Source organism: Synchytrium microbalum (assembly GCF_006535985.1).
Source record: "Synchytrium microbalum strain JEL517 chromosome Unknown SmJEL517_scf0034, whole genome shotgun sequence".
NCBI lineage: Eukaryota > Fungi > Chytridiomycota > Chytridiomycetes > Synchytriales > Synchytriaceae > Synchytrium > Synchytrium microbalum.
In genome coordinates this window covers 41374-64512 of record NW_022158383.1, presented here as the reverse complement: position 1 = coordinate 64512, position 23139 = coordinate 41374, and the positions used below count along the sequence as shown (strand labels likewise).

Sequence of the window (23139 nt, the reverse complement as noted above, 5' to 3'; positions counted from 1 at the left end):
CTAGGCATCATCATAGTCGCAACATTCGCATTTTCCGTCTTTTGACAAACATACACCCAACAACTACTACAACTGCTTTTCTCATTCATATCCATTCTAAACACGGATATTAATCAGGTTTCATTTTCAAATAGTTCAAGAAACTAGCACAAGATGGCTGATGAACACGAAGAAGTAGGAGAGGACGTCGTAGAAGTTGCTGCTGATGCACCAGCTGGCCCAATGAGCGTAGAAGGTAACAGATCGTGACCATTTTATACCTTTCGATTGAAAGAAGGCTAAACAGCTGGTTATAAAACGCAGATGCTCTACAAGAAGTATTAAAAAAGGCTCTAGTCCACGATGGTTTGGCCCGTGGTTTACGAGAATGTGTCAAGGCATTGGATCGGTAAGCTAGACTTGTTGAAAAATTGTCACATCTATGGGAAGAGTGGATTTGTTGGCAAGGTCTCGGAGGATGAGATTAAGACTATCTGTCAAAAATGTTTCAAGACGGGGCTGATGTTCATTGATGCGAAAACGTCTCACTGACGACACCTTGCCAGATGGATTGGTTTCCCAATTCAATCCATATCCCTACTTCCATCAAATCTTGTCAGAGAGTCGCTCAACATTCAGTATTATTTTACTTACACGACTCTCTCTTCTTCCAATTCATCAACCAAAATACAGACGACAAGCTCACTTGTGTGTCTTGATTGAAACCTGCACTGAAAAAGAATACGTCAAGCTTGTTGAAGCCTTGTGCAAGGAACACAACATAAATCTCATCAAGTACTCTGATGCCAAGAAATTGGGTGAATGGGTTGGCTTGTGCAAAATTGACAAGGAAGGCAATGCCAGAAAGGTCGTTGGTTGCTCATGTGTAGTTGTCAAGGTACAACGTTTTGTGAGACATGTTGATATTGGACCCATTCAACCAACACACTTGTTCTTTAGGACTTTGGTGAAGAATCAGAAGCCAAAAACATCTTGTTGGACTATGTCAGCAACAAATAAGTGAGTAATTAATATCCTTCAACGTTCTCTGTGATTGGTCCCGAACACCAAAACCAGTTTGCCGGCGAAAGATGATTAAAGGATCTCCCTCTTCCGATAACTTTCGAAAGAAAGTAACCTGATGGACACGATCCAACCGGAATCATTTTTTAGTCTGACGCCTCGCAAAAAAATTGAACTGTATTTTGGTGTCAAGGACGGCATTTAGTAGTTTCGTACTGCTCTTTGCCTAGTCACTGAAATGGTCAAATTTGTTTGCTAACTATTTCCTACCATTCATTTCCTCGACAGATGCTTGACCACATTGCATTATAAAACCACACGTAGTGCTGTACGTTTTTTGTGACAAATACATAAACACATCACCAACCAAGAAAAGCAGTGAGAGATAGGTAGTTTGAACAAAGTCAATATCTTAATTGTGCCTTCTTACAAAATCATATACGAAAAAATAACGTTTTATATACAGCAAAGTATTTGTGTGGGTTTCTTATGCAGCAATGTTCTTCTTTGCCTTCTTGGCAGCCTTCTTCTTTGAGGCTTTTGATTGTACCTTGTTCTTTGAAGCTGTCTTTCCCTTTGATGATGCAGCCTTTGCAGCTAATTTCTTTGCGACAGCTGGGGATTTTGAGGTCTTCTTCGATGGTTTTACAGGAGTCTTTACGGCGGCACCGGAAGAAGAGGATGCCTATATTAAGTAGGGGATCAGTGCATGTTGTGCGAATTTCCAGCGTCGGGGCACTCTTATAAGCATGTGAAGGCGAGTAATATTTACCTTTGCTTCTTCCAAGACCACGAATGAAGCGACCTTTGAGATTGGAAATAAAGATGTGAGCGGCTCTCTCACGTAGAAATGTCAATTGTCTCTGACAGCATCTTTGTGTCGGGGCAAGTCCATGACCAACGAAAGTATAAACAACAACAAAAGAATATAGATCAGACGAGTAACGATCTACCTTTGCATCGACTTTTGCGGGAGTTGCTCCCTTTGCCTTTGTAGATTTAGCAGTCTTTTTAGGTAGGATTGCCTTTGATTGCGATGGCTTTTTGGCAGTTGATGATGGAACTTCTTCAAAGAAGGCGGAGATGATTGCACCCACTGTAGCGTAAAATAGGACGATGCGTTAGACTCAGATGCATGGAATTAAAGGGGTAATTTGAAGACTATATCGTTGTGGACAGCCTCCCTCAAAAACCGCGTAGAAGTAAAATAAACGAGGATGGGCGACTGGACTCACTGGTTTAGGTTGGAATATATGGAGGAGAGGAATTTATCGGTACAAGATGGAGCGTGGTTGCTACTAGACTGGTCCTTGATGGGTAGGATGTGTTTGAATGGTTTTATCGAAACGGAAATCACGACCCCTAATAACTGTTGGCGCATAACAACAAGACCAATATCTTGAAACGTTGAGATTCATGTGTACAACTCCGTATTGCACATCACGTCACATACCGGCGTCACATTCCCTCGCTCAACTTCCTCTTCGTCCAGCTCGTGTTTTTTCAGTCAACAATATTCGTTATCATACAAAATCACCATAGCGTGCTCCAATGGAGGCCATGCAGAACTTGCAGGCAGCTATAGCCCATGTGGAATCCATCATTCAACCTTACGTCGACGATCCACTCGCCTTGGAGGCTTGCGTAAATGATATTCAGAATCCACTCGAACGAGCTCAGTTGTATGCCACTCTCGCCTATGCTATAAACACTCTCATCTACGGTATGTAGTATCTACTGTCATCTACTCTGTTGTATTATGTTGTATCTGCATTGTGTGGTGTGGTCTAGCCAACATTAAAGCCAACATCTGGTTTGGGAGTGCGTTTGCCAAACATCTCAGATCATAGTTTTCAAGCATCTCAGATCTCATCATGCTCAGAGATCTTGGAAGATGTACTCGAACAAGCTTCTCATCATGTCACTATTAGAAACTAACCACAACCACTCCAAACCACTAGTCATGTTGAAGGCTCAAGGACAAAATCCAACCACGCATCCCGTCATGCAGGAACTGGACCGTGTCAAGGCCTGCTTCAAATCCATCAAGGACGCTGAATCATCTGAACAAGGTAGTGGGATCATGCAATGTGAACTCCATCAACGACAACTCACCCACTCGCAACACACTCACACGTCCCTCTCGTCACCGTCCAGCCACAATGCGCATAGACAAGGCTGCTGCTGCTCGATTCATAAGTGCTGGCTTGAACAAGACGAAAAAGCAGGGCGCTCCTGATACTACTCGACAAGATGATGATGACGACGGTGATGCTGCAGCACAACAATTCTTGGACGAGACTCTGAAAGATGCTCTACAAGAAGAAGCTACCGACTCATCTGATATGGATATGAGTGACTCGGATAAAGAAGAAGCTACCACCAAACAACATTTGAATTCTGCTTCCAAAAAGAGGAAGAAGAATCATGGTCTGGAGGAATCCAATAAGAAGGTCGTCAAGGGCAACAATAAGTAGTAGCCACAGGTGGTTTCCACACTTCTAAGTAACACAATCATTCGCATCTCATAAGTAGAAAATCTTGTCTTTGGAAAAAACCAACACTTGTATTAAAGAACATAAAACACTTTCGACACATTTCAACACATCATCGTCGACTTCTCGCTCAGCGGCCGTTGTGTTAGAATACCTACACCCTTGCGCCCCTAGACAACATCACCAACGTTCTTTTAAAGCAAGCAGATATATTTTCAAAGCAGTTTTATAGCGTTTTCTTATGAAAGGACATTTCCATGCAAACATTCTCATGACTCCTCATCCCCCGTGTAATATACTTTCTCAAACACACCTATTATCTGACTTTCGGAAAACTAAAATGACATTCACACTACTCAACAACCTTCGCTTCCTCTCTACTATTACAATGGTTTTATTCCCAACGGCCCCCATCTAAGTTTGGAAAGAGTGGCGACATGGCGGCTGGAGTTCCCATATTGAGTGGCGACGGGGCTCCATCTGGCATTCCTCCTGGTGTATTCGGTCCTTTTGGCATACCTGGATGTTGTTGTGATGGATGACCGGGATGCTGTGATGGATGCTGCATGTTAGGCGACATATTGGGCGGCATATTCGCATGTGGGAGTGGCAATTGTCGATTGTTTGGATATGGCGGTGGCATTGAGTGTTGACTATATGGTCCCGGTGGTCCTGGTGGATACTCTTGACCTGAGTATACTTGGGGTGGGCCTCCATACATTTGCATTGGCCGAGCTCCATATCCAGGACCTTGTGCTGGTGGACCTTGCATTTGCTGACTATATGGTGAATGTGGTTGTTGTGGTGACCCTTGAGAAGGACCAGGACCTGGCGGACGTTGAGAATATGGGCCTCCCTGAGGAGGACGATTTCCCCATCCACCAGGATGCTGTTGACCGTCTGCAAATAATTCATAATCTAAAATAGGTACATCACCTTCACCATCACGGGTATGTCCTTGCATCATCGGTGGAGCTGAACCAGAAGGCCCACCTACTATGGGACCTGCACCATTACTGTTGGGACTCATTACGTCGGCCATTGATGTTGATGGTCCGTCGGGACGACCTTCCATGGCATCTTCAGACATCGAGGCATCCATCTTCTCTTTCAGCATTAGCCATGACATTCCCTGTCCTACTGGTGCTCGTGCTGATTCAATAAGATTCTTCAAGACTGCATGAAGTCGACCAGCCATAAACCAATACTTTGCGATGCCTTGTAGTGCTCCTACGTGATTTTCTACATTGCGCTGGGCTGTTTGTACTACAGCTTGGTCGCTTGCTACCTGGGCAGCCATTACGTGAATCAAACCAGATTGGAAGACACAAAAGCCGACAAATGGGGAGAAATAGTGGAAGCATGGGTTGGTCAAGGCGACTTTACCGATTATCTGTGATATTTCCTGTGCTGAAGTGTGACATAGCATAAATGATGGCGAGAATTGTACAGTTGGTGGGCAGTCTCTCAATCCTGCCATCATCTTTGGACGATGAAGAAGGATGACACAAGTATGATAAAATATGTGTAGATAAGCCGTGTGCCAGGATGGTGCTGATGTTGAAGCCATATCCCATACGAATTCGTCGCCGATTTGCCTCATCCAGTGTGGTAGTGAAGCAAACCAGTCTCGCAAGGAAGCATCCAATATAGATAATTGATAGTCTGCATCAGGATTGGATGTAGCATTGGGATTGGTTCGCTGATGGTTTTTAAATTGATTCGAGTACCTAGAATAAATTCAATATGAATTTGGTGTTCCAAAACTTGACTAGGTTTTGCTAGATGATAATGCTTACTCTACGATTTTACCAAAGATCTTTGTAAGAAGAATAAAGTAGCCCATAGGGTTTTGCAGAGGAATTCCAGGAGTAAATGTGTTGGTACTAGTCAATACAGCAATCTGGAAGCTGTCACTTGGACCAACAGCTCCAGCTGGTTCATCTTCAGCATTTTGAACCGAGTCCCAACTACTTTCGTTCGAGGGGAGATACACTTTACAATCCTAATTTGAAAAAGAGATTAGAGAACCGTGAGATTTCGTAGGTTAAAATCAGAGAGCACGTGATTTCGATATACCTTCTCATTGATAATCATGGAACGATCTGCAGCGGCACCAGCATAACGATCTAATACAAAACACCCCCACCACAAACGTCTTCGGGTTTCTTTTTCCAACCACGAAAGTCGACCTGATGCAGCATAAGCTTCTTCAAACTCGGGTTCGACGTTGAGTTTCAGTTCTTGTGCCATTCGAATAGCCATACCAGAGTACATCCACGCAGCAGATCCTATGTAATAAAAATGATTAGAAGATAACTCGTGAAATCATGGTATAAGATTTGGAGTTTTTGATTGACAAGCCATTTCATGATAGTACAGTATACAATTTTACCTCGTCCGGATCCAGCAGCATACATGGCTAGAGCCAACAGCGCTGATACTGTAGTAGCTGAAGGCACATCCATATAATGATCAACCAATTCTCGGGCTCGTACGTAAAAGACATCACCAGCAGAGAATAGAGCAGCAGGGTTGGTACGGACTGTAGGGTGTGTGGAGTATCGAGCAGCCAGAGCATACATGGCATTCAATAAGAGTGGCGATTCGTTGGCATAGGCCCTCACGAAGGTGTGTTTGTGGACGACTGGCAATACTGGATATATATAATGGAAGAAGAGATCGACCAGCTCGGTTGCTGCTTCCTGGGGAAGAGGTGGAGCCTGTGATGGGAAATTTATAAATTAAAATCTGATTCGGAGAGTTGGGTTCAAAAAGAAACGGGGGTCTATAGTCATAAAGCTCTACCTGTGCTGCTGCGTTTGCAGGATAAGTGTTGAAGAATCCTTGTTGACTTGGACCGCCACCACTTGCACTTCCACGCATCTCGTCATCTAGAGCGGAACCTCCATCTGAATCGCCGTCATTGTCACTACTGCTTCCAGACCCTCCAGATGGAGACTTTGCATCGGGGCGTTTGCCCTTCTTTCGTCGTTTGCCATCCGTATCACCCATTCCTTCCATCTTCATTCCAGATTGGAGGGAGCCACCAACGGCAGGATCGTTCTGAAGGGGTTTCAACAAGGCTTCCATTTCCTTCAAGCGATTCTCTAGAGATTCTATATAACCTGCTCTTGGACCACGTTTCTTTGCACCCTGGTAGGTAGAAAGAGTATGGTTGGCAAAGAGTATGGTTGGCACACATTAAACGAATCGTTGGGCTTGCAGTAACTACTCATCAGACAATGGACGATGCTCATGACTAGAACTTACTCGTGAATAAGTACAGACCAATGAGCTCCTGGCACAGTTTGAGCAAACAGGTTTGGCTCCATCACATTTCACTTTCTAAAAGATGAAAGAATATGTGTTGATGTCATTTCTTACCAAATATGACGAAGACATGGTCGTTTATTTTAACGATGGCAGGGATCGGCAGGGGACGGCAAAAGGTGGACAGGAAATACAAGGTGGAACGATGCAGCGTTTAAGAATCATCCGATGTGTATCTTTCCGTGCCGGGGCCTTTGTAGTCTCACCTTCTTATTGCAGGCATCGCACTATGTTGCCATATTAGTTGGTTAGCTACTTTATACGGTGGTCACATTAAAATATTGGACAGTCGTTAGCCGTCTGTTCTTCATGTTAAAGTACAGAAGAAGGACATGGCCATGACAAGCGGTTCACAAGTGGGCATCAAATGCTGGTCTTCTTTTGTTCAGAGTACTAGTACTTTGGTGGCCTTTGGTGATGTATTTTTTGATGTGATTTGAGCAAAGATGTTTTTGCCAAACTTACAGCCTGAGTAATGCGCTTCCTCTTAACAGCCTGTTCCTCTTGTTGACCGCCAGATGAGTCTGGCGACCCTTCATCCTCCATTGTTGCAAACTGTTTTCTGTATCTTTTGTTTGAGTCTTTTGTTTTGAACAAGTCGATGGATTAGTAACGGTGCGCTGGACGAAACACAGGAGAGGCCAGGAGACAAAACAATCAACTATTACGCGCTCATGCCCTTCTCTTTAAGTTAGTTACAATTTAAATCTCTGTGCGAGCGAAGAACACCAGTTACGAGGTTACACTATTTCCTCATGAGAGACTTTTTCCATGCCTCTATATCTTCTCCATCACTCATTTCATATGTATGTTCAGCCTGAGGGAAAGTCCGTGCCTTCACTTCCGTCTTATACCTCGACAAGGCGTCATTAATCAGCGGAGCCAGTGATGCGTAAGGCTTGCAAAACCTAATAACGTATTATTTGTCAGACAATGTGTCCTTACATGCTCACTACCGGTGATTCTGTCTTACTTTGGCATAAATTTGTCATAAACACCGAGCATGTCCAATTGCACGAGCACTTGTCCAGATGTTCCTGATCCAGCTCCAATCCCAATTGTGGGTATGTCTAGCTGCTCTGTAATGACAGAGGCTACGGGTGCAGGTACTGCCTCCAGCACAATTGCAAAACAACCAGCGTCTTGAAGCGAGAGTGCATCCTTTAGCAGTTCCTTTGCCTGTGTAAAACAAGGGATTGGTCAGAGTGGCATATACGGAATGAATGAGCCACCTTCTCCATCTTACGCGTGCTATAGTCTTTCCTTGTACACGATAACCACCCAAACTGGCAGTTCGTTGTGGAGTCAGTCCAATATGTCCTAATACAGGGATACCCACTCGAGTTATGCTCGCGACAGTATCAGCCATTTCGACACCACCTTCTAGCTTGATAGCTTCCATACGACCTTCTCTCATAAATCTAATAGCATTCTGTAAGGCGTGCTGTGTCGATATTTCGTATGAACCAAAGGGCATATCTCCAATTAAAAAGGCAGACTTGACACCACGCGCTACAGCACGACAGTGATGAATCATTTCGTCTACTGTGATTTCATTTGTTGAAGAGTAACCTAGGGCCACCATTGCGAGTGAGTCTCCCACCAGACACATTTCAATGCCCGCTTGATCTAGGGCGTGTCCAGACGGATAATCATAGGCAGTCATGACAGATATGGGTTCATTTTTCTTGTATAATTTACGTAGTGTCGTGATGTTGACCTTCTTCCTCACTGTGTTAAAAGAAATAAGTGTTATGATTTGATCACGGAGACAATGTGATGTTGGCATCTCGCAACAACGTACCTTCAGATGGCTTTTCGTTTACAGGCCGCGAACTATGGCGTTTCGATGAGTATAATGGGGATATTTGGGCGCAGGGAACCACAGAGATCAACGAAGACGGTAACAAAGACGGCTGTTGTATCTTTGACGTGTTGATCACTACCGGCGCTGAAGGGAGAAGTGTAGACCTCGAGAACTGATATAGCTTCATCAATTGCCTGCCTCGCAAATGCTCCATAGTCCCCATTCCTGTTTAAACCCGGCTGATTAGGAATTTCTGGTGAGTGACGTTGACGTGAGGTATGAAGACCGCTGCAAGTGAGTTACGGACAATTGTTTGTATTTTCAAAATCTAGATTTTTTCACACTTTCTTTTACGTTTAAATGTGCAGGAAGACGAGTCTTGCCAGGTGTCTGGCGTCTCATCGTCTCGTAAAATCTCCTTCGAATCACGTTTTTTCACGATCCAACAAAATCAGCCATAAAGGACGATATGGAGTCCAATAGCAATTATTTATTATCAGAAAGATTTAAGCGTGCAGCCTTACGTAAATCCGAGAGAAAGGTACCATCCACAGTTGAGCCAACAGCACCAAGATCCCAACCAATAATTGAACCACCAAGTGAATCACCAGCAAAGGCCGCAGAAGTCGAGCCACCAGCATTGGAAGCACGATACGAGCCCTTTCAGTCTGCAACCCCCACGTTTTCCAAGACCAAGCTTACGAAAAAACAATGGGACTCCCTTACTCAAGTTCAACGAGCAAAATACCTCGCTTATGAGAAGCCCTCGACTAGGATATTGACGAATATAGCCCATAGTGAGATGCGTGTGGATGAACTATTTAAGGAAGACAAGAAGAAGATGAGTGAGCAAGCCCAAGAATTCAAGAGTCGAACTGCAAGGGCCAACGACCAGGGAGATGGAGCACAGATGGCGCAAATGCGAATGGTTGCCAAGGCTAGGGAAGAGCGAGAATCCAGGGTAGGCATTGCGTTGGTGCAGTTGGTGTGTCGTTGTCTGACAAGCATGGTATTTGACATAGAATGCCGAACTGCAGCAATTGATTGAAGGCCAGCGGTCCAGCTTTGATGCCATTCGACTGAAGGAATATCTGATATTAACGAAACCCAACACCTCATGCCAAGTCCCCCTTAGCGAGAAAGAGAGACGCAGAGTGGAGATTCTCCTATCGTCATAGTAATAACGAATAAATAAAGCAATAAACACGTCTCCAGTTCACCAAAACAACAGTCCGCCTTCGTGTGTCATCGTGTTTTGCCATTTTGCCATTTGAAATCAAAAAACCACACAAAGCTCAACGACAGAGACAAAGAGAGAACGGGAACATACCACTAAACGATGGGATTGCTATCATTGGGAACCCCTCTCCCGTGGCAGGAAGCCAAGTTGCATGCTGAGCATGTTCGTCAACATGGGATTGAGCAGGTCAAATAAAATTGCGTATTTTGCAAACATACCACTTTTACGTTGCAGCTAACTCTTGTTTTATTTTATTCAGTTGCTCAACATCTGGCATCGACTAAAGACAAGGAGACGGGATCACTTGCTATGGGGCGATGAGGTTCACCACCCTTTCTCGCATTCCAACAAAATGAACTATGACCAACACAACATTCAAACCACCAGGTGGAATATCTCGTTATATCCCTAAACAACAATGATAAGTCCGCCCACGTTTCGCTGAATGGCTACGACGGACTCCTCAAATTGCAACACCTCGAAGAAACTGCTATACATGCAAGGTACTCACTCGAGAGCTTGAACCTATCAAATGCATCGCACCCTCGTTGGTCACTTACTGTCACTCTATCACCAGGCAACCATTTGAAAGCTCTTGGAAACCAGAGTACGGCAAATACATGCTAGAAGGTAGATTTCGAACTCTGTCAATCTCCACAAGACGTGGCATGCCGTGGCATGCTGAGTAATTAAGGACCTCAACCATTCTTATTCGTCACTAGGCACTCCAGGGCAACCATTTGGACCAACTCTAGCTGTCTTGCTCGGAGTAGAGGAGAATATGCGTCAAAGGTAAAACATGTTGCAATATGGTGCAACGTGTCATGTCAAGATATATGGGCCCAAAGTGATACGAACATGATGCCAACATATCTCTTCTGTGACTCAATCTAGGCGTATTCTGGCGCAATCTGTGCAAGCTCCAAACGATGTAGTATTGACGCTGACAAACTTTCCGCGTTTGGGTTGTGTTGACTTCACATCACCATCAGCAAACCCCACACCATTCGACGGTAGAGCTAGCAGAAGTCTCTTCATTCCTGACGATGCCATCAATCCACATCCCAGATTTAGCACCCTGACCGCCAACATACGTGAACGAAGAGAATCTAAAGTGGCCATGAACGTACCTATATATGTCGATTCCAAAACCCCTCGACCCTTCTTAGAACCGCTACCGCCTTCACTGACATCACTCTCTCGAGAACAGTTGGCTCAAGTAGCCCAGTATTCCTGCTCAGAATGTCATTCTAGTGCAACAGGTGCTCGAGACCATGTATTTTCACTCGACCCATCAAAACCGCTACCACCTCTACCATCTATAATAACTGATGCTAAACCAGACCACGTGTATCTAGATGCGATGTGCTTTGGTATGGGATGTTGTTGTCTACAAATAACCTTCCAAGCTTGCTCAGTCGAAGAAGCTAGACGGCTGTATGATCAACTGGCCGTCATTAGTCCAATCATGTTGGCAATCACCGCTGCGTGTCCCATGTTTAGAGGCTACTTGACTGATGTGGACTGTAGATGGAATATTATCGCTGGATCAGTGGATGATCGTACAAAGGAGGAACGAGGAACGGAACCTCTTGCTCAAAGCAAGTATAGAATCCCGAAATCTCGGTACGACTCTATAGACTCGTACCTGTCACCAGGACCTGATTACTCGGGTGGTTGCTCGTCAATTGAACTAGACGACGGTGTAAATGGTGTCCGAGGGAACTTCTTCCAGCCAAAGTATAATGATATTCCTTTGGTGTTTGACCAGGACATCAGGATGAGACTAGTAGAAGGTGGCATGGATGATCTGCTGGCTCAACATTTTGCCCACTTGTTTATTCGAGATCCATTAGTAATATTTAAGGAGTTGCTGGATCAGGATGATGAAAAGAGTTCAGATCATTTTGAGGTATGTTGTCTATTCAAAGATGCGGGCTTTTTTAGCCCGGGCCGTTTTCATCCACTATGAACCCATCCGAGTGACTAATGCCGTTCTCGTTTTTTGGATGTAGAACATACAATCAACTAATTGGCAAACCATGAGATTCAAGCCGCCACCGGTGGGTCAAAACATTGGCTGGAGGGTAGAATTCCGATCCATGGAGGTGCAGCTGACAGACTATGAGAATGCTGCTTATGCTATATTTGTCGTGCTGCTTACTAGAGCTATTTTAAGCTTTGATTTGAACTTTTACATTCCACTCAGTAAAGTGGATGATAATTTACAACGAGCTCAACAACGAGATGCTGCTAGGCAGGGCAAGTTTTGGTTTAGAAGGAATGTTTTTGGTATGTCGGCCATGATTTATATGATTCTTGTGGTTTTCCAGTCCAATTTTTTTGAACGTCGATTTCTGCTGCAATACCTGGATGTAACTCTCGTCTCCATTTCTTAGGCAACCCGGAAATAACTTTACCGATTGTCAATGGAAGCAGTATACCACAAGCAAATGGAAGTCACGTTGATGACTCTTTTGAAGAAATGACGTTACAAGAAATCTTTAATGGCAAGGTTGGTATTCTGTTTTGCATTTTTCAGAGAACACCTCGAACAACAAAGTTGTCGCCTTAGTCGAGGCAGTTAAATTTCTATAAAACTCACTCCCGCTCACCCGAATTAACCATTTTCTCTCTTTTTTAAGCCATCAGCTGGATTTCCTGGTCTAATCCCATTAGTGGAAGCTTATTTGGCCTCTGCCAACTTGGACTTTGCGACGTTGAGCGGCTTAAACAAATACGTGGAGCTAGTGAAAGCCAAGTCGACTGGTCAATTACCAACGACGGCTACATGGATGCGGCAATTTGTCATGACACATCCAAAATACCAACATGATTCGGTTGTCAGTGATGAGATCTGTTACGATTTATGCAAGAGGGCAGAGGAGTTTGCTAAGGGGGATGGGAGAGTGTCTGGTCTAAATATATAGAAAGCACAGTTCATTTCTTTTCACAACAGCTTAATAGATTACCTTTGAATACCCCATTACTTGAAGCAGCATATCGTCATCTCGTTTTTTATTTTGCTGGAGCCTTAGTGGACATTTCATCAAGACGTCTTAAACGGCATATACACACTACTCGCGAGAATTGAGACACCACGAATTTCTAGGGACTAAAAAATACGAGTCTATTTTGCGTGATATCCTAACTATAATGTACAAACACGAAAACATTTATTGAGCGCGAGGGATAAAAGAGAATGCAAGCAAGACAGCAACAACCAAAACCAATATCGTCAAGAACATGTCTGCCCATGAGGACGATGTCTTGGAAACAGATTTGGAAGCATAAGCCAAGTCATGACGCTGAAGCCATTGTGTAGCCTAGTGGTCCATCAAATTTTCAAACAGTTAGAAGACGCCACAATACCGAAGCGCAAAAAAGCTACTTTGAGTCTACAATCAAGTTTGCGTTTTCTCACCTTGGACAGAGCTTGTCCAACACGTAGGAATGACTTGTCGTAAGGATTGCTTCCGACACGGATATCATTCGCGAGAGTGAGATCTTTGATGTAGCCTCGGTAAATATCCTTGACAGAGTCGAATGAGTTACAGCCCAAAATCAACTTGACAGCCAGACCACGACGAATCTTTAATCCCGCTCTTTGGAATATTACGGCGTTGTTGAAGAAGAGAGCAATAGAAGCAATGGCCATCACCTGCGAAAAGTAAATATGGCGTGATTTTTTTTTTCGATCATCAGATATTGGGCTTAAACAGGAGTAACCGAGACAATGCAATGCCAAATTTTAACAAACATGGCATGGGCACATTCAACTCAAACTGTGGATTGACGATACGAAACAACCAGAACGCCACGTACCTGGGGAATGGCAGCAAATTGAAAAACAGTTTGATTTTGTAGCAGAGACAGATATTCTAAGCAGTCAGGCACCAGATCCAGAGCATCAGCACACAAGTGGTTTAAACAAGCCAATCCTCGATCCAGATTTTCAGGACGAGTGAATTCACCCAAGTCACCACCAGCAGGGACGTAATCCTTCCAGATTTCCTGTGGCCAAAACCATCTTCCTTCATCCCAATCTTCTTTAAAGTCCTTCATAATGTTTACTTTTTGTAAGAAGAGTCCCATGTGGTTTGCCAAGACGGTTTGGTTTGCCAATGAAGGAGACTCGAGTCCAGAAGCAGCAAAGAGGCCCGTCAAGCCGAGTCCAACCAGACCGGCCACGTAATGAGTGTATAGATTATAATCGTCTAGAGTGATTACTTTCTTGTCGGATCTGAATTCAGCCATACCAGCAGCCATGCGTTTTGCGATATCAGCAATGATTGTTTGGTACCTAGAATTGAGAGTAGAGAGGTTAATTTCATGAACGTATTTGCAGGATTGTTTTCTTTTCGTCTTGTTCGTGCTTCAACACGAGATTGTATCATTTGACGTTGACAGCTGTTCAAACATTTCTAAAAGTTTGCAACCGTCATGCCGGATTGCAAACGTAAATCAATGACAACTTACTCCTCCTTCATGTTGAGGAACTCTTCAATGACAATATCGAATTTAGCACACAATTCTCTATCCTTTTCGTCTGGACCATTTTCGGTAAACTTCCAGCCTCGTTGATATAGACTTTTGTGGAAGTTGGCAAGGACGTCCAGTTTCTTTTCCAGAGGGATGGTCATGTCATCTTCGATAGTATCGAGGCCTCGAAGCACGAGGTAGAAGATACAAACAGGGTGTCTGTGTGTTGGGAGAGTGTGAGTTTGGAAACAGAGATTGAATGAATGACAGAGCATTAATTGCGAATAACGGCATGCATCATTGATCAAATGCACAAAATAACATGTTCTCCCTCCGGCAAACAAACTTGATCCACAAAGTTAAAATTTAAAAATGTCAATTACCTGAGCTCCGAGTCCAGTTCTTGAATGACTCTAGCAAAAGAGCGACTAGTCTTGTTCAAGAGGTAGTAGCACATGTCTCTTGTATGCCTTGGAGAGCCTTCCTTTGCGACAGTTTTCAATGTCTTGTGCATGGTGTCTGGATCGGTGGCAGCTAGCCCGTATTTGACAAGAGCATAGCATTCCGAGAATTGTAGAGCAGATAGCGAGCTGATTAAGGCTTCTGTGGCCATGATCCTTCCTTCCTCTTGGTCAATAAGTGAGTGCTGATGAGGTTGTGAGTTTGCGAAGCTGGGCTGCAATCATTGGTCGAGAAAGTGGAGTGAACTCTCCTTGGATCTCTCTTTGATAAGAGTTGAACGTGGAAAAGGAGAGACAACTAGCGTGGCATTCGCAATTTCACGCGTAATTAAGGGTCGTTATGTCTTATTAGTTCTTTTTTATTGGCATCAGTAATATTTGTATGAACGAAAGTATTTGTTATTGCCCCACGACTTGAACAGTCCGCGTCATCTTAAATAAAAAAAGTCTCGGGATTACTTGTTGCCCGACAATGGGTTGTGTGTGCGCATGGATGCATTGTTGGATCCAGTTGAATCTTGAGATAATGAGAAGCCAGTCAAATCCTAAAACAGGCAAGATGTTGATTAGTGTGATGACCTGGCAACAATACCAGCACTTGACTAGCAGTTGGCTGGACATCTCAAGCGACATCAAAGATCAAAATAAGGGTCGGTTGACGCGATGTGATGACCTGGCAACAAGACCAGCATTTGGGCTGGTCATCTCCAGCAACGATAGTGAAATCTGTTTCAGATGGAATGACTTACAGCGACAGCTTGAGCTTGAGCAGCAGAGATTGGAGGAGACTAGATAAAGGGCGGAGGTTGATACCGGATAACAACACATGGAAGCGGATCAAGTGCAATACGGTACCTTGGGGACAGTCTTTGGAGAGACGTTTCCAGAGACGGGGTTGTGAGTTCTGCATGATATGGTGAGAGGAGTGTTAAGACGATGTGTCGGTAGTGAGCAAGATAAAACGATAAGGTTGAATTGCGAGGACAAAGAGGAGTGAGGAAGGTAGAGGACAATGTGAATACCTCATAGAAGCCATTGGGCCGGTGGTGCCAGTGGTTGAGCCGCCTTCGTTTGAGCCAATGATTCCAATGTTGAATGCTATCATTCGAAATGGGTGGTTTAAGCAGATGATAAAGAATCGAGGAGAGCAGCGGAAGTCATAGGGAGCGGCCAGAAACAAGTATAGATACCTTGAGCACCGAGCTTTGGAGATGGAGCTAATAGGGAGAGGTGTGTTGGTCAATGGTTGGGCTACCTTCACAAGATTTGTGAATAGTTACCTGGAGCTTTGGCAGCATAGACTCGAGGGGAAGCAGCTACGGACTTGTTTCCTGACATGATTGTGTATATGTGGTTGCTTTGGAGCTTATCGAGTTGGTTGTATTGGTTGATGTGTGTTGAAACTGTAATGGGAAAACAAGTAAGTCATCAGTCCAAAAAGAAGTTTTTTTTTTCGACAAGCATGTGCTAGTATTTAAGAAGACGTCAGCTGCGAATCGCTGCGGATGAAATGTGAATTGGCATATGACAGCTTCCATTTGATCCGCGAGATACCACGCAATTGCTTTGTGTCTCCGTCGTCTAGTGCACTGCCTCGAGGTCACCTTCTTATTCACCAATATCCAGCCCATCTGACAAGTACCTCCCTATTATTTTGCAATCCAATTCAAATGATCAAATGATTCAAATGTCTCATCGCAATCAATATAGCAACTAAGAATACTGGGTGACCGTGACGTGATCTACTCGTGCCCAAGGCCATGTGAGAATCTTGGCAACACATTCTGTAGATGTCTGATTTCTTCGATAAATGCTTTGTGCACGTATAGAATATATATTGCTATTAATTACATGCATTCACGCCGCCTGATTGTCGTTGTAATGCGTTTTTTTAGAATCAGAAGCTTCAACTGTTGGGGTGTGGCTTATACACATTCCCAGTTTTCCAAACACCCAAAAATAACGAGGAAAGACATGGCACCAAAGGCAAAAGGTATGTTCATCCTCGACATGACGCTATAGTACCCTCACTGTATTGCAATCCATCGGTCTCTCCCTTGCTCAACGACCTTGCGAACGAATTCTGCTTTTTTCAACCAAAACACACATTTGCCATTTCTTGCTCATCCATCCCTACCCATTTGCTCCTATTTTAGAAGTCGCAAAGACTCCTGCTACCAAGCAGGCTACTGCTGCCAAAAAGGCCGCTCTGAAGGGCACCGTGAAAAAGGTCCACAAAGTCAGAACTGGAACCCATTTCTATCGTCCAAAAACACTGCGTCTGGCAAGATCCCCCAAATACCCCAGACGCTCCGTACCAAGGTCTACCACTCTAGACCACTACCAAGTATTACGTTATCCTCTCAACACAGAATCTGCAATGAAAAAGATTGAAGGAAACAACACTCTGGTCTTTATCTGTGACGTCCGTGCAAACAAGCGTCAAATCAAGGCTGCTGTCAAGCGGATGTATGAGGTCGATGCAAAGAAAATAAACACTTTGATCAGGTAATTACTGGAAGAAGACATCATTTGTATAAGAAGACGCTGGTGTTGGGGTTTGGAAGTGGTAGCATTAGAAGTCGTGGTGTCGCATTGAATATGACGATGAAATAGCTGCAGCATCTCTATCCGCTGTACACGTGTGGGCGGATTTATCGCATCCACATTCTACCCTACATTCGAAACAAACCCAACGGAAATATTGAAGCTGACTCAAATTCACTCGCCATCTCATAGACCTGATGGCTCAAAGAAGGCCTACGTCATACTCTCTCCTGATGTGGATGCTCTCGATGTTGCAAACAAGATTGGCTTCATTTAAACAGTAACAATGGTAGGGGCCACATGTATTACCAATTGCTTTCAAACAATTCTGATTCAAGTGTCTTCGCTCATCTAGAATTTTGCTCTGTTTATTGAATGCACTGTAAATCATAAAAATCTCGCTTGCCAATACAACCACCATAAAACATATCTCAGGCTTTAAAATGTGCATCATTGCATGATCGACGTTTTCCGTCTTGACTACTTGTTGTCCCGTTTTGAACAGATGTATTCTCGGATTCATCTCTTACCCTTGATGCTATTTCTTCAACTTTTTTGATACAAGAATACAGATATTTGGTGCTCAAGCTTCAAAGGAGGTCTTGGAGTTATGTCGAATGTCATGAAGGTTGTCCGTTCCGACATATGCTCTAGACTCGACCTTAAACGCACCAAATACAACTTTCTACGTACAACACATAAAGTTGATTTGAAGCATAAAATTACTATATACCAATACAGGTTTTTACATGAATGTCCTAATTCTTCTCACTATCGGCGCTCTGCAAACAGGGCATATCTCACAGTTTTTGGAACATGAATCGCATAGGAAAAAGTGTCTAAATGATAGTGCCTGTTAGTAATTCATAAAGGTAAACGAGCTTTCCTTGCTTCGAACATCGTTGAAAACTGCCAGTGCACCACCAGCAAACAACTTACCCGCAGTCGAGTAAGACAACTTCCCGTCGATTCTCAAGACACACGACACAGAGCTCACTTTCAGGTATCGGGTTTGCCTGTGATTCATTTTTGCTACGACCAGATCTTAGCTTTTTAAGCAATCTGCTTATTTCCCAATGCTTGTTGAGCTCGAAAAGCCGCCTGCCACAGATAAAGAGTAGGCAGCCAATAGCACTCCAAAACACATATTTCGAGACAGTAGCAGAAAACATTCTACTCGACAAGATTTCAGAGTAGGTTTTTCGTGATATGACGTAGGGCAAGTGGGTTGGTTTGATTAGTTGGATGGCTCCTTTGTTGTCCATAGCCACCTGTCCGATAACTGTTATATGTAAATCTGGCAGCAGAGCTTTTTCGACAGTTTCCATTCCAATCTATAAGGGAGAAATTAAATGCAGTTAGAGCGTCCGGTTGTAGCAAAATCAAGGAACAATAAGAACGTCAAGGAACTTGCCTGCCGTTCGGCTTGTACGATATCGACAATGCCTTGTGCAAGCGTCCTCGCAGAGTCCGCCGTAGGAGCAAACGAGACAGAGAGAGTGTCCAAGTCAATTTCAGCGCCAGAATTCACGACTGGCACCGTAGCCAAAAGCCTGTGGCTGGGTAGCGAATAGATTCCAAAAGGAATGGATCTAAAGTTTTTGGTCACGACCTGATGTATGGTATCAGCGTTCAACCACTGCAAGATCAACTTGGACAACACCAAACCACAATTTGGTTGTCAGCGTTCAAACACTGCAAGAACAACTTGGACAACGCCAAACCCAAATTCAGTAATTCTAACCTCAGTGTGGCGCATCCAATCCTTCCAAAACTGTGAGAACCTGACATAGTGCTGGATCAGAATTGTCTAGAAAATGTCCAGGTAAGCTTCAAATGTCTGTAAACTGATGAGCAAGTTGCCACATGTTTGAAATGTTGCGAAATGCTGCTGCATTTGAAGCAAATGAAGCACCTCGTAGAGAATAGCTTTCACGTCCTTGGAGCATAAAATTAGTTGACTAGCGTCGAGTGGCCTCCCAAGACCCTCTGCCACAGCATATGTTCCAGAATTCAAATCCGCTGTTTGCTCAACAAGCTTTTCAGCACCAGCGAGAGCTTGAGCCTCTGCATTGAAGGACGCATATATCACTCCCGTTAAGAGAACTGAGCTGACTCCAACAATTAGGTCCCAATAAAATTCGACCATCAATCGGATACAGAAATTGTTTTGTTAAAAGATACAACCAAATCACTATTTACAAGCTAGATACAATTTTACTGCTCTGCAGCAGCCGCTGTTGACGGCTTCTTTGCCTTCATAATTGGTACTTTTGGCTGAACGTGATTTAATTTCATAGGCGATGATTTGGCAGACACGGTTTTGGTTGGTGACGCATTAGACTGTAGCGATACATTCGAGTCACTAACAGAGACCGAAGCTAGACTCGTTGCAGAGTTCTTGACCTACGAGATCGCGATATGTGAGGACACGACGAGATAATGGATCAAAACACGTGTTTCCGTCACTTACCTCAGATGTTCGGGTGATGCTAGATCTCTTGCTTCCAGATAATAAGGCAGCATTGTCAGCAGAAAGCATTCTTACTTTTTCGCTGAGTTGTTTAATCTGCGATTCGCTCTTTGACGAAACCGATTGCAAATTAGATTGCGATGTAGAGTATGACGATGTCAATTCCTTGAATTTGGCTGTGTGAAAAGAACGTCAGTCATAAGAACGAGTCAGCGTAATCCCATATGGGCTACAGCGTGTATGAGCAGTTACATTCTACACCGTGGAGCTTTGCAGTTAAAGTGGCCTGTTCATTGAGCAATTGTTGATTTTCTAGGGAACCGACGTGGTTGGATTAGTTATATAATGCAGTGGTTGAACCGATATGGTCCAACGACGCCCTCAACCCACTCACTATTTTGAAGGGCCCGTCGTTCAGCTTCAGCCCTGCTGCTTAGAGTAGCAATCTCGGCCTTGTATGAAGCTTCACGAGCGATTGCTTGCGATAGCTTTTCCTCTGCAATTGAGGTCTTTGAGCCGAGATTACCATTTTCAATGAGGAGAGTTCTAACTTTTTCCTCTCGATTTCGAACCTCGGCTTCGAGTTTAGATGTAAGAGAAGTGTTTTCTGCCTTGAGAGTGACTTCTCGTTCCTTGAAATCCAAGGTTGTGGTCAAAATTACAACAATTGTCTGCAACCTGTAACTTTATACCAATGCTCTGGCGTGCTCGTTTGCAGCATTATCAGCCCTCTGCAAATTCTTTGAGTTTTCGATAGTCAGGGCCCTATATTTCTCGACTTCCTTTCGAAGAGTGGCCTCGAGATTAGCAATTGTTCTATCTTTCTGCTCCAAGTTCCTGTCCAAATCAATCTTTTGTTGAGTGAGATCTTTGACCTATAAATAAGGAATGAATGTCAGTAATGGGTGCAGATATTTAGGTGTAGAAGGAAATTAAGACGGCAGCAGATCTTTGAAGTAGTTCGGTATGGGGATTGCAACTTGCATGTTTGATGCAGATGTTTCATTCAGGCTTGTTGATGTTTGATGCAGATGAAGTTGAGATAGATCTGCGGTTGCAATTCATTTTTAAAGTAGATTCACACAATATGAAGTGTGTATCGGCATTATTAGCCTACTATTGGTGTGGGACACCTTTCGAGGGTTCTGCGATTCCAGTGCATATTAAGGTGCAAGATTGAGGAGGGAATTACCTTTCTTTCTAGAGCCTCTGCAGCAAATTTATCGGCCATACTGAATATATGGATGTGCTTCCGCTATGGTGATTCCAAGTCGATTAACTGAGTGTGTGATATTTTAATCATTAGCGAGCAGCGCATTGGCGCATGAAGAAGCAGACAACCGTGCATGGTCTGTGAATCACGCAAATGACGCGTGAGAGAATACGTATAACATATAAATTAATATGAAGTCATATGTACAGTTCCAACCTGAGAATAAATTCACACGAAATCAAGTCGTGGCATCAATGGGATTAGTACAAGTGTCCAGCATCTACAGCTACCCGTATCCTCGTTGCAACAATGGTCATTTATCTGCCGGCATTTACCAGCAAACGAATGGTAAAATAGTGCCAGTAGCAGCAGGAGAACTCCTTTTTCTTCTTCTTCAGTGCCATTGTGGACATCTGAAATGAATATGGGAATTGGTAGCACCAGTAACAAAGATACAGCCTATAGGATTAAAAATGATTTAACGTGTGTATATGATAGGACGTCTGAGAAGCTCCTACTTTTACGCGTAGTTACCTGGCGCAACTTCAGCTTCCTCCATATCAGCAGGGATTGAGAGCTTCCATAAAATGCCAATCTCAGATCTCCCTCTTTGGAAGCAATAGGGTTGTGAAAAGTTAAGAGTTTGGTGGAATCTGGAATTGTAGCTTCAAGCTACATGTCAAAGTTTGACTTGAACTTCATTGAACTGAAGGCTAGCCGGGACGTCTTCCTAGCATTCGTCGACTAACGTCCACGAGATTGAAATTGAGAGTAGAAAGTTAGATTAAGGAGTTGGGTCGGGGTGGAATTGCCTTCTTGCTTGTACAAAAGACTCACTTGAGCAGCTGAATGTTTGCCATCACGAACGAACTAGAGATAATACGAGTCAGATTTCAAATACAGACGTAAACATCTTTGAATTGTATCAAGATAGAGAAAAAAATCATGTTTACACGACATCAAACGTTCAAGATACCTCGACAAGCTCACAAGCAATCAAACGAACAACTCTAGCTGGCCACTTTTGAGTAAGAGATCCAACTTGATGCAGTCACAGTTTTCGAGCTGTTTGGGAACGAGTCTCATGGTGGGATGCTACTTGCACGTGCGTGCCTGCCGATTGTATGAAGTCGAAATTCAACGAAAATTATCAAGTTCATTCAGCATCCAAAGAGAACAAGCAGAATCACAGTACATAATTACGCGTCGAACCCCGACAATGTCGCATCAAATCCTTGGTTACTGTTCTTTATGGATTCTTTATGTGCTGCTGTCCTGCCGAACTTTTTACATCGGTTTTCGACAGCTTGACAGACAGTCCCTGGTTTTTGTAGCGACAACATACCAGTACACATACTTGATAGTCGTCATATTCACACTACCACATACTTCATAGTCGTTACCTGAACGTACCTCTCGCTCAAATGGATGTAATCGCTGCTGCCAACAAAAAGGCCATCGCTGCTGATGCTGGTATGATTCATATCAACTCGAGTGCCTACGTGATCTAATTCTCGATCTCATCTCGTGATCTAATTTCGATCTCATCAGGCTACGTCGGCTACGTGACCTAATGCTCAATCCCATTCATTTTCTGCTCAATAGCCAAAGCTTGGATTATGGGTCATATACCATTCCTGAAGAAACTACGTGTAAAGAGTGTCCAAATTCGAACCACTCTGTCAGAACCTGAAGTCACCTTCATTATGAGCGATGAAGACTTGGAGAAGGAAGACCAAGAAGATGAATGGAACCTCGTCCTGGACAAACTCGAAGGGATGCATGTTGACGTCGCTATGATAAGCACGACGCTCTGGGGACAACAGCAGATCCGTCACTTTGGGTATACGGAACTGTGCTCTATTCAATAGTTGGTCATCTGATTGTGTTTGTTTACTGTAGTATACGCCTATGATTCAATTGACTTTTACATGCATCAGTTTTCTTTCCAGTACCGGCATTCACAAGTTATTGCATCCACCACTCTTGGAAAGCCTACCATGGCATCATTAGGATTATTAAAGAGCCCCACTGGTTTGTGAACAATTCGGCTCCTTAAATCTCTATATAATCTAGTCCACCGACT

The 23139-nt window shown here is 43.7% G+C and overlaps 7 protein-coding genes across 7 annotated transcripts; 4 read left to right on the top strand and 3 right to left on the bottom strand.

Moving 5' to 3' along the window:
- Positions 1-153: 153 nt before the first annotated feature.
- On the top strand, positions 154-999 carry SmJEL517_g04686 (uncharacterized protein; the record flags this gene model as incomplete). The annotated part of the gene is made up of 4 exons (XM_031170614.1): positions 154-235; positions 304-388; positions 673-877; positions 940-999. 4 exons carry the CDS (start codon positions 154-156, stop codon positions 997-999), a joined length of 432 nt encoding a protein of 143 aa, XP_031023378.1.
- Positions 1000-3891: 2892 nt separating this feature from the next.
- On the bottom strand, positions 3892-7376 carry SmJEL517_g04685 (uncharacterized protein; the record flags this gene model as incomplete). The annotated part of the gene is made up of 6 exons (XM_031170613.1): positions 3892-5227; positions 5297-5502; positions 5577-5788; positions 5893-6220; positions 6306-6653; positions 7296-7376. The coding sequence occupies 6 exons, from the start codon at positions 7374-7376 to the stop codon at positions 3892-3894; spliced, it is 2511 nt and encodes an 836-aa protein (XP_031023368.1).
- Positions 7377-7575: 199 nt separating this feature from the next.
- On the bottom strand, positions 7576-8860 carry ECM31 (3-methyl-2-oxobutanoate hydroxymethyltransferase; the record flags this gene model as incomplete). Its single annotated transcript, XM_031170612.1, has 4 exons — positions 7576-7738; positions 7804-8009; positions 8077-8561; positions 8635-8860. 4 exons carry the CDS (start codon positions 8858-8860, stop codon positions 7576-7578), a joined length of 1080 nt encoding a protein of 359 aa, XP_031023369.1.
- A 246-nt stretch (positions 8861-9106) lies between these two features.
- On the top strand, positions 9107-9815 carry SmJEL517_g04683 (uncharacterized protein; the record flags this gene model as incomplete). Its single annotated transcript, XM_031170611.1, has 2 exons — positions 9107-9598; positions 9660-9815. 2 exons carry the CDS (start codon positions 9107-9109, stop codon positions 9813-9815), a joined length of 648 nt encoding a protein of 215 aa, XP_031023380.1.
- Positions 9816-9976: 161 nt separating this feature from the next.
- Positions 9977-12807, top strand: GSH1 (glutamate---cysteine ligase; the record flags this gene model as incomplete). The annotated part of the gene is made up of 9 exons (XM_031170610.1): positions 9977-10063; positions 10137-10199; positions 10265-10380; positions 10455-10507; positions 10600-10669; positions 10772-11789; positions 11893-12169; positions 12277-12392; positions 12523-12807. The coding sequence occupies 9 exons, from the start codon at positions 9977-9979 to the stop codon at positions 12805-12807; spliced, it is 2085 nt and encodes a 694-aa protein (XP_031023381.1).
- Positions 12808-13053: 246 nt separating this feature from the next.
- Positions 13054-14972, bottom strand: ERG9 (squalene synthase; the record flags this gene model as incomplete). Its single annotated transcript, XM_031170609.1, has 5 exons — positions 13054-13203; positions 13302-13538; positions 13703-14180; positions 14357-14578; positions 14743-14972. The coding sequence occupies 5 exons, from the start codon at positions 14970-14972 to the stop codon at positions 13054-13056; spliced, it is 1317 nt and encodes a 438-aa protein (XP_031023370.1).
- Positions 14973-16794: 1822 nt separating this feature from the next.
- SmJEL517_g04680 (uncharacterized protein) lies at positions 16795-17644 on the top strand (the record flags this gene model as incomplete). Its single annotated transcript, XM_031170608.1, has 3 exons — positions 16795-16813; positions 16977-17328; positions 17560-17644. The coding sequence occupies 3 exons, from the start codon at positions 16795-16797 to the stop codon at positions 17642-17644; spliced, it is 456 nt and encodes a 151-aa protein (XP_031023379.1).
- Between the last annotated feature and the right edge of the window lie 5495 nt (positions 17645-23139).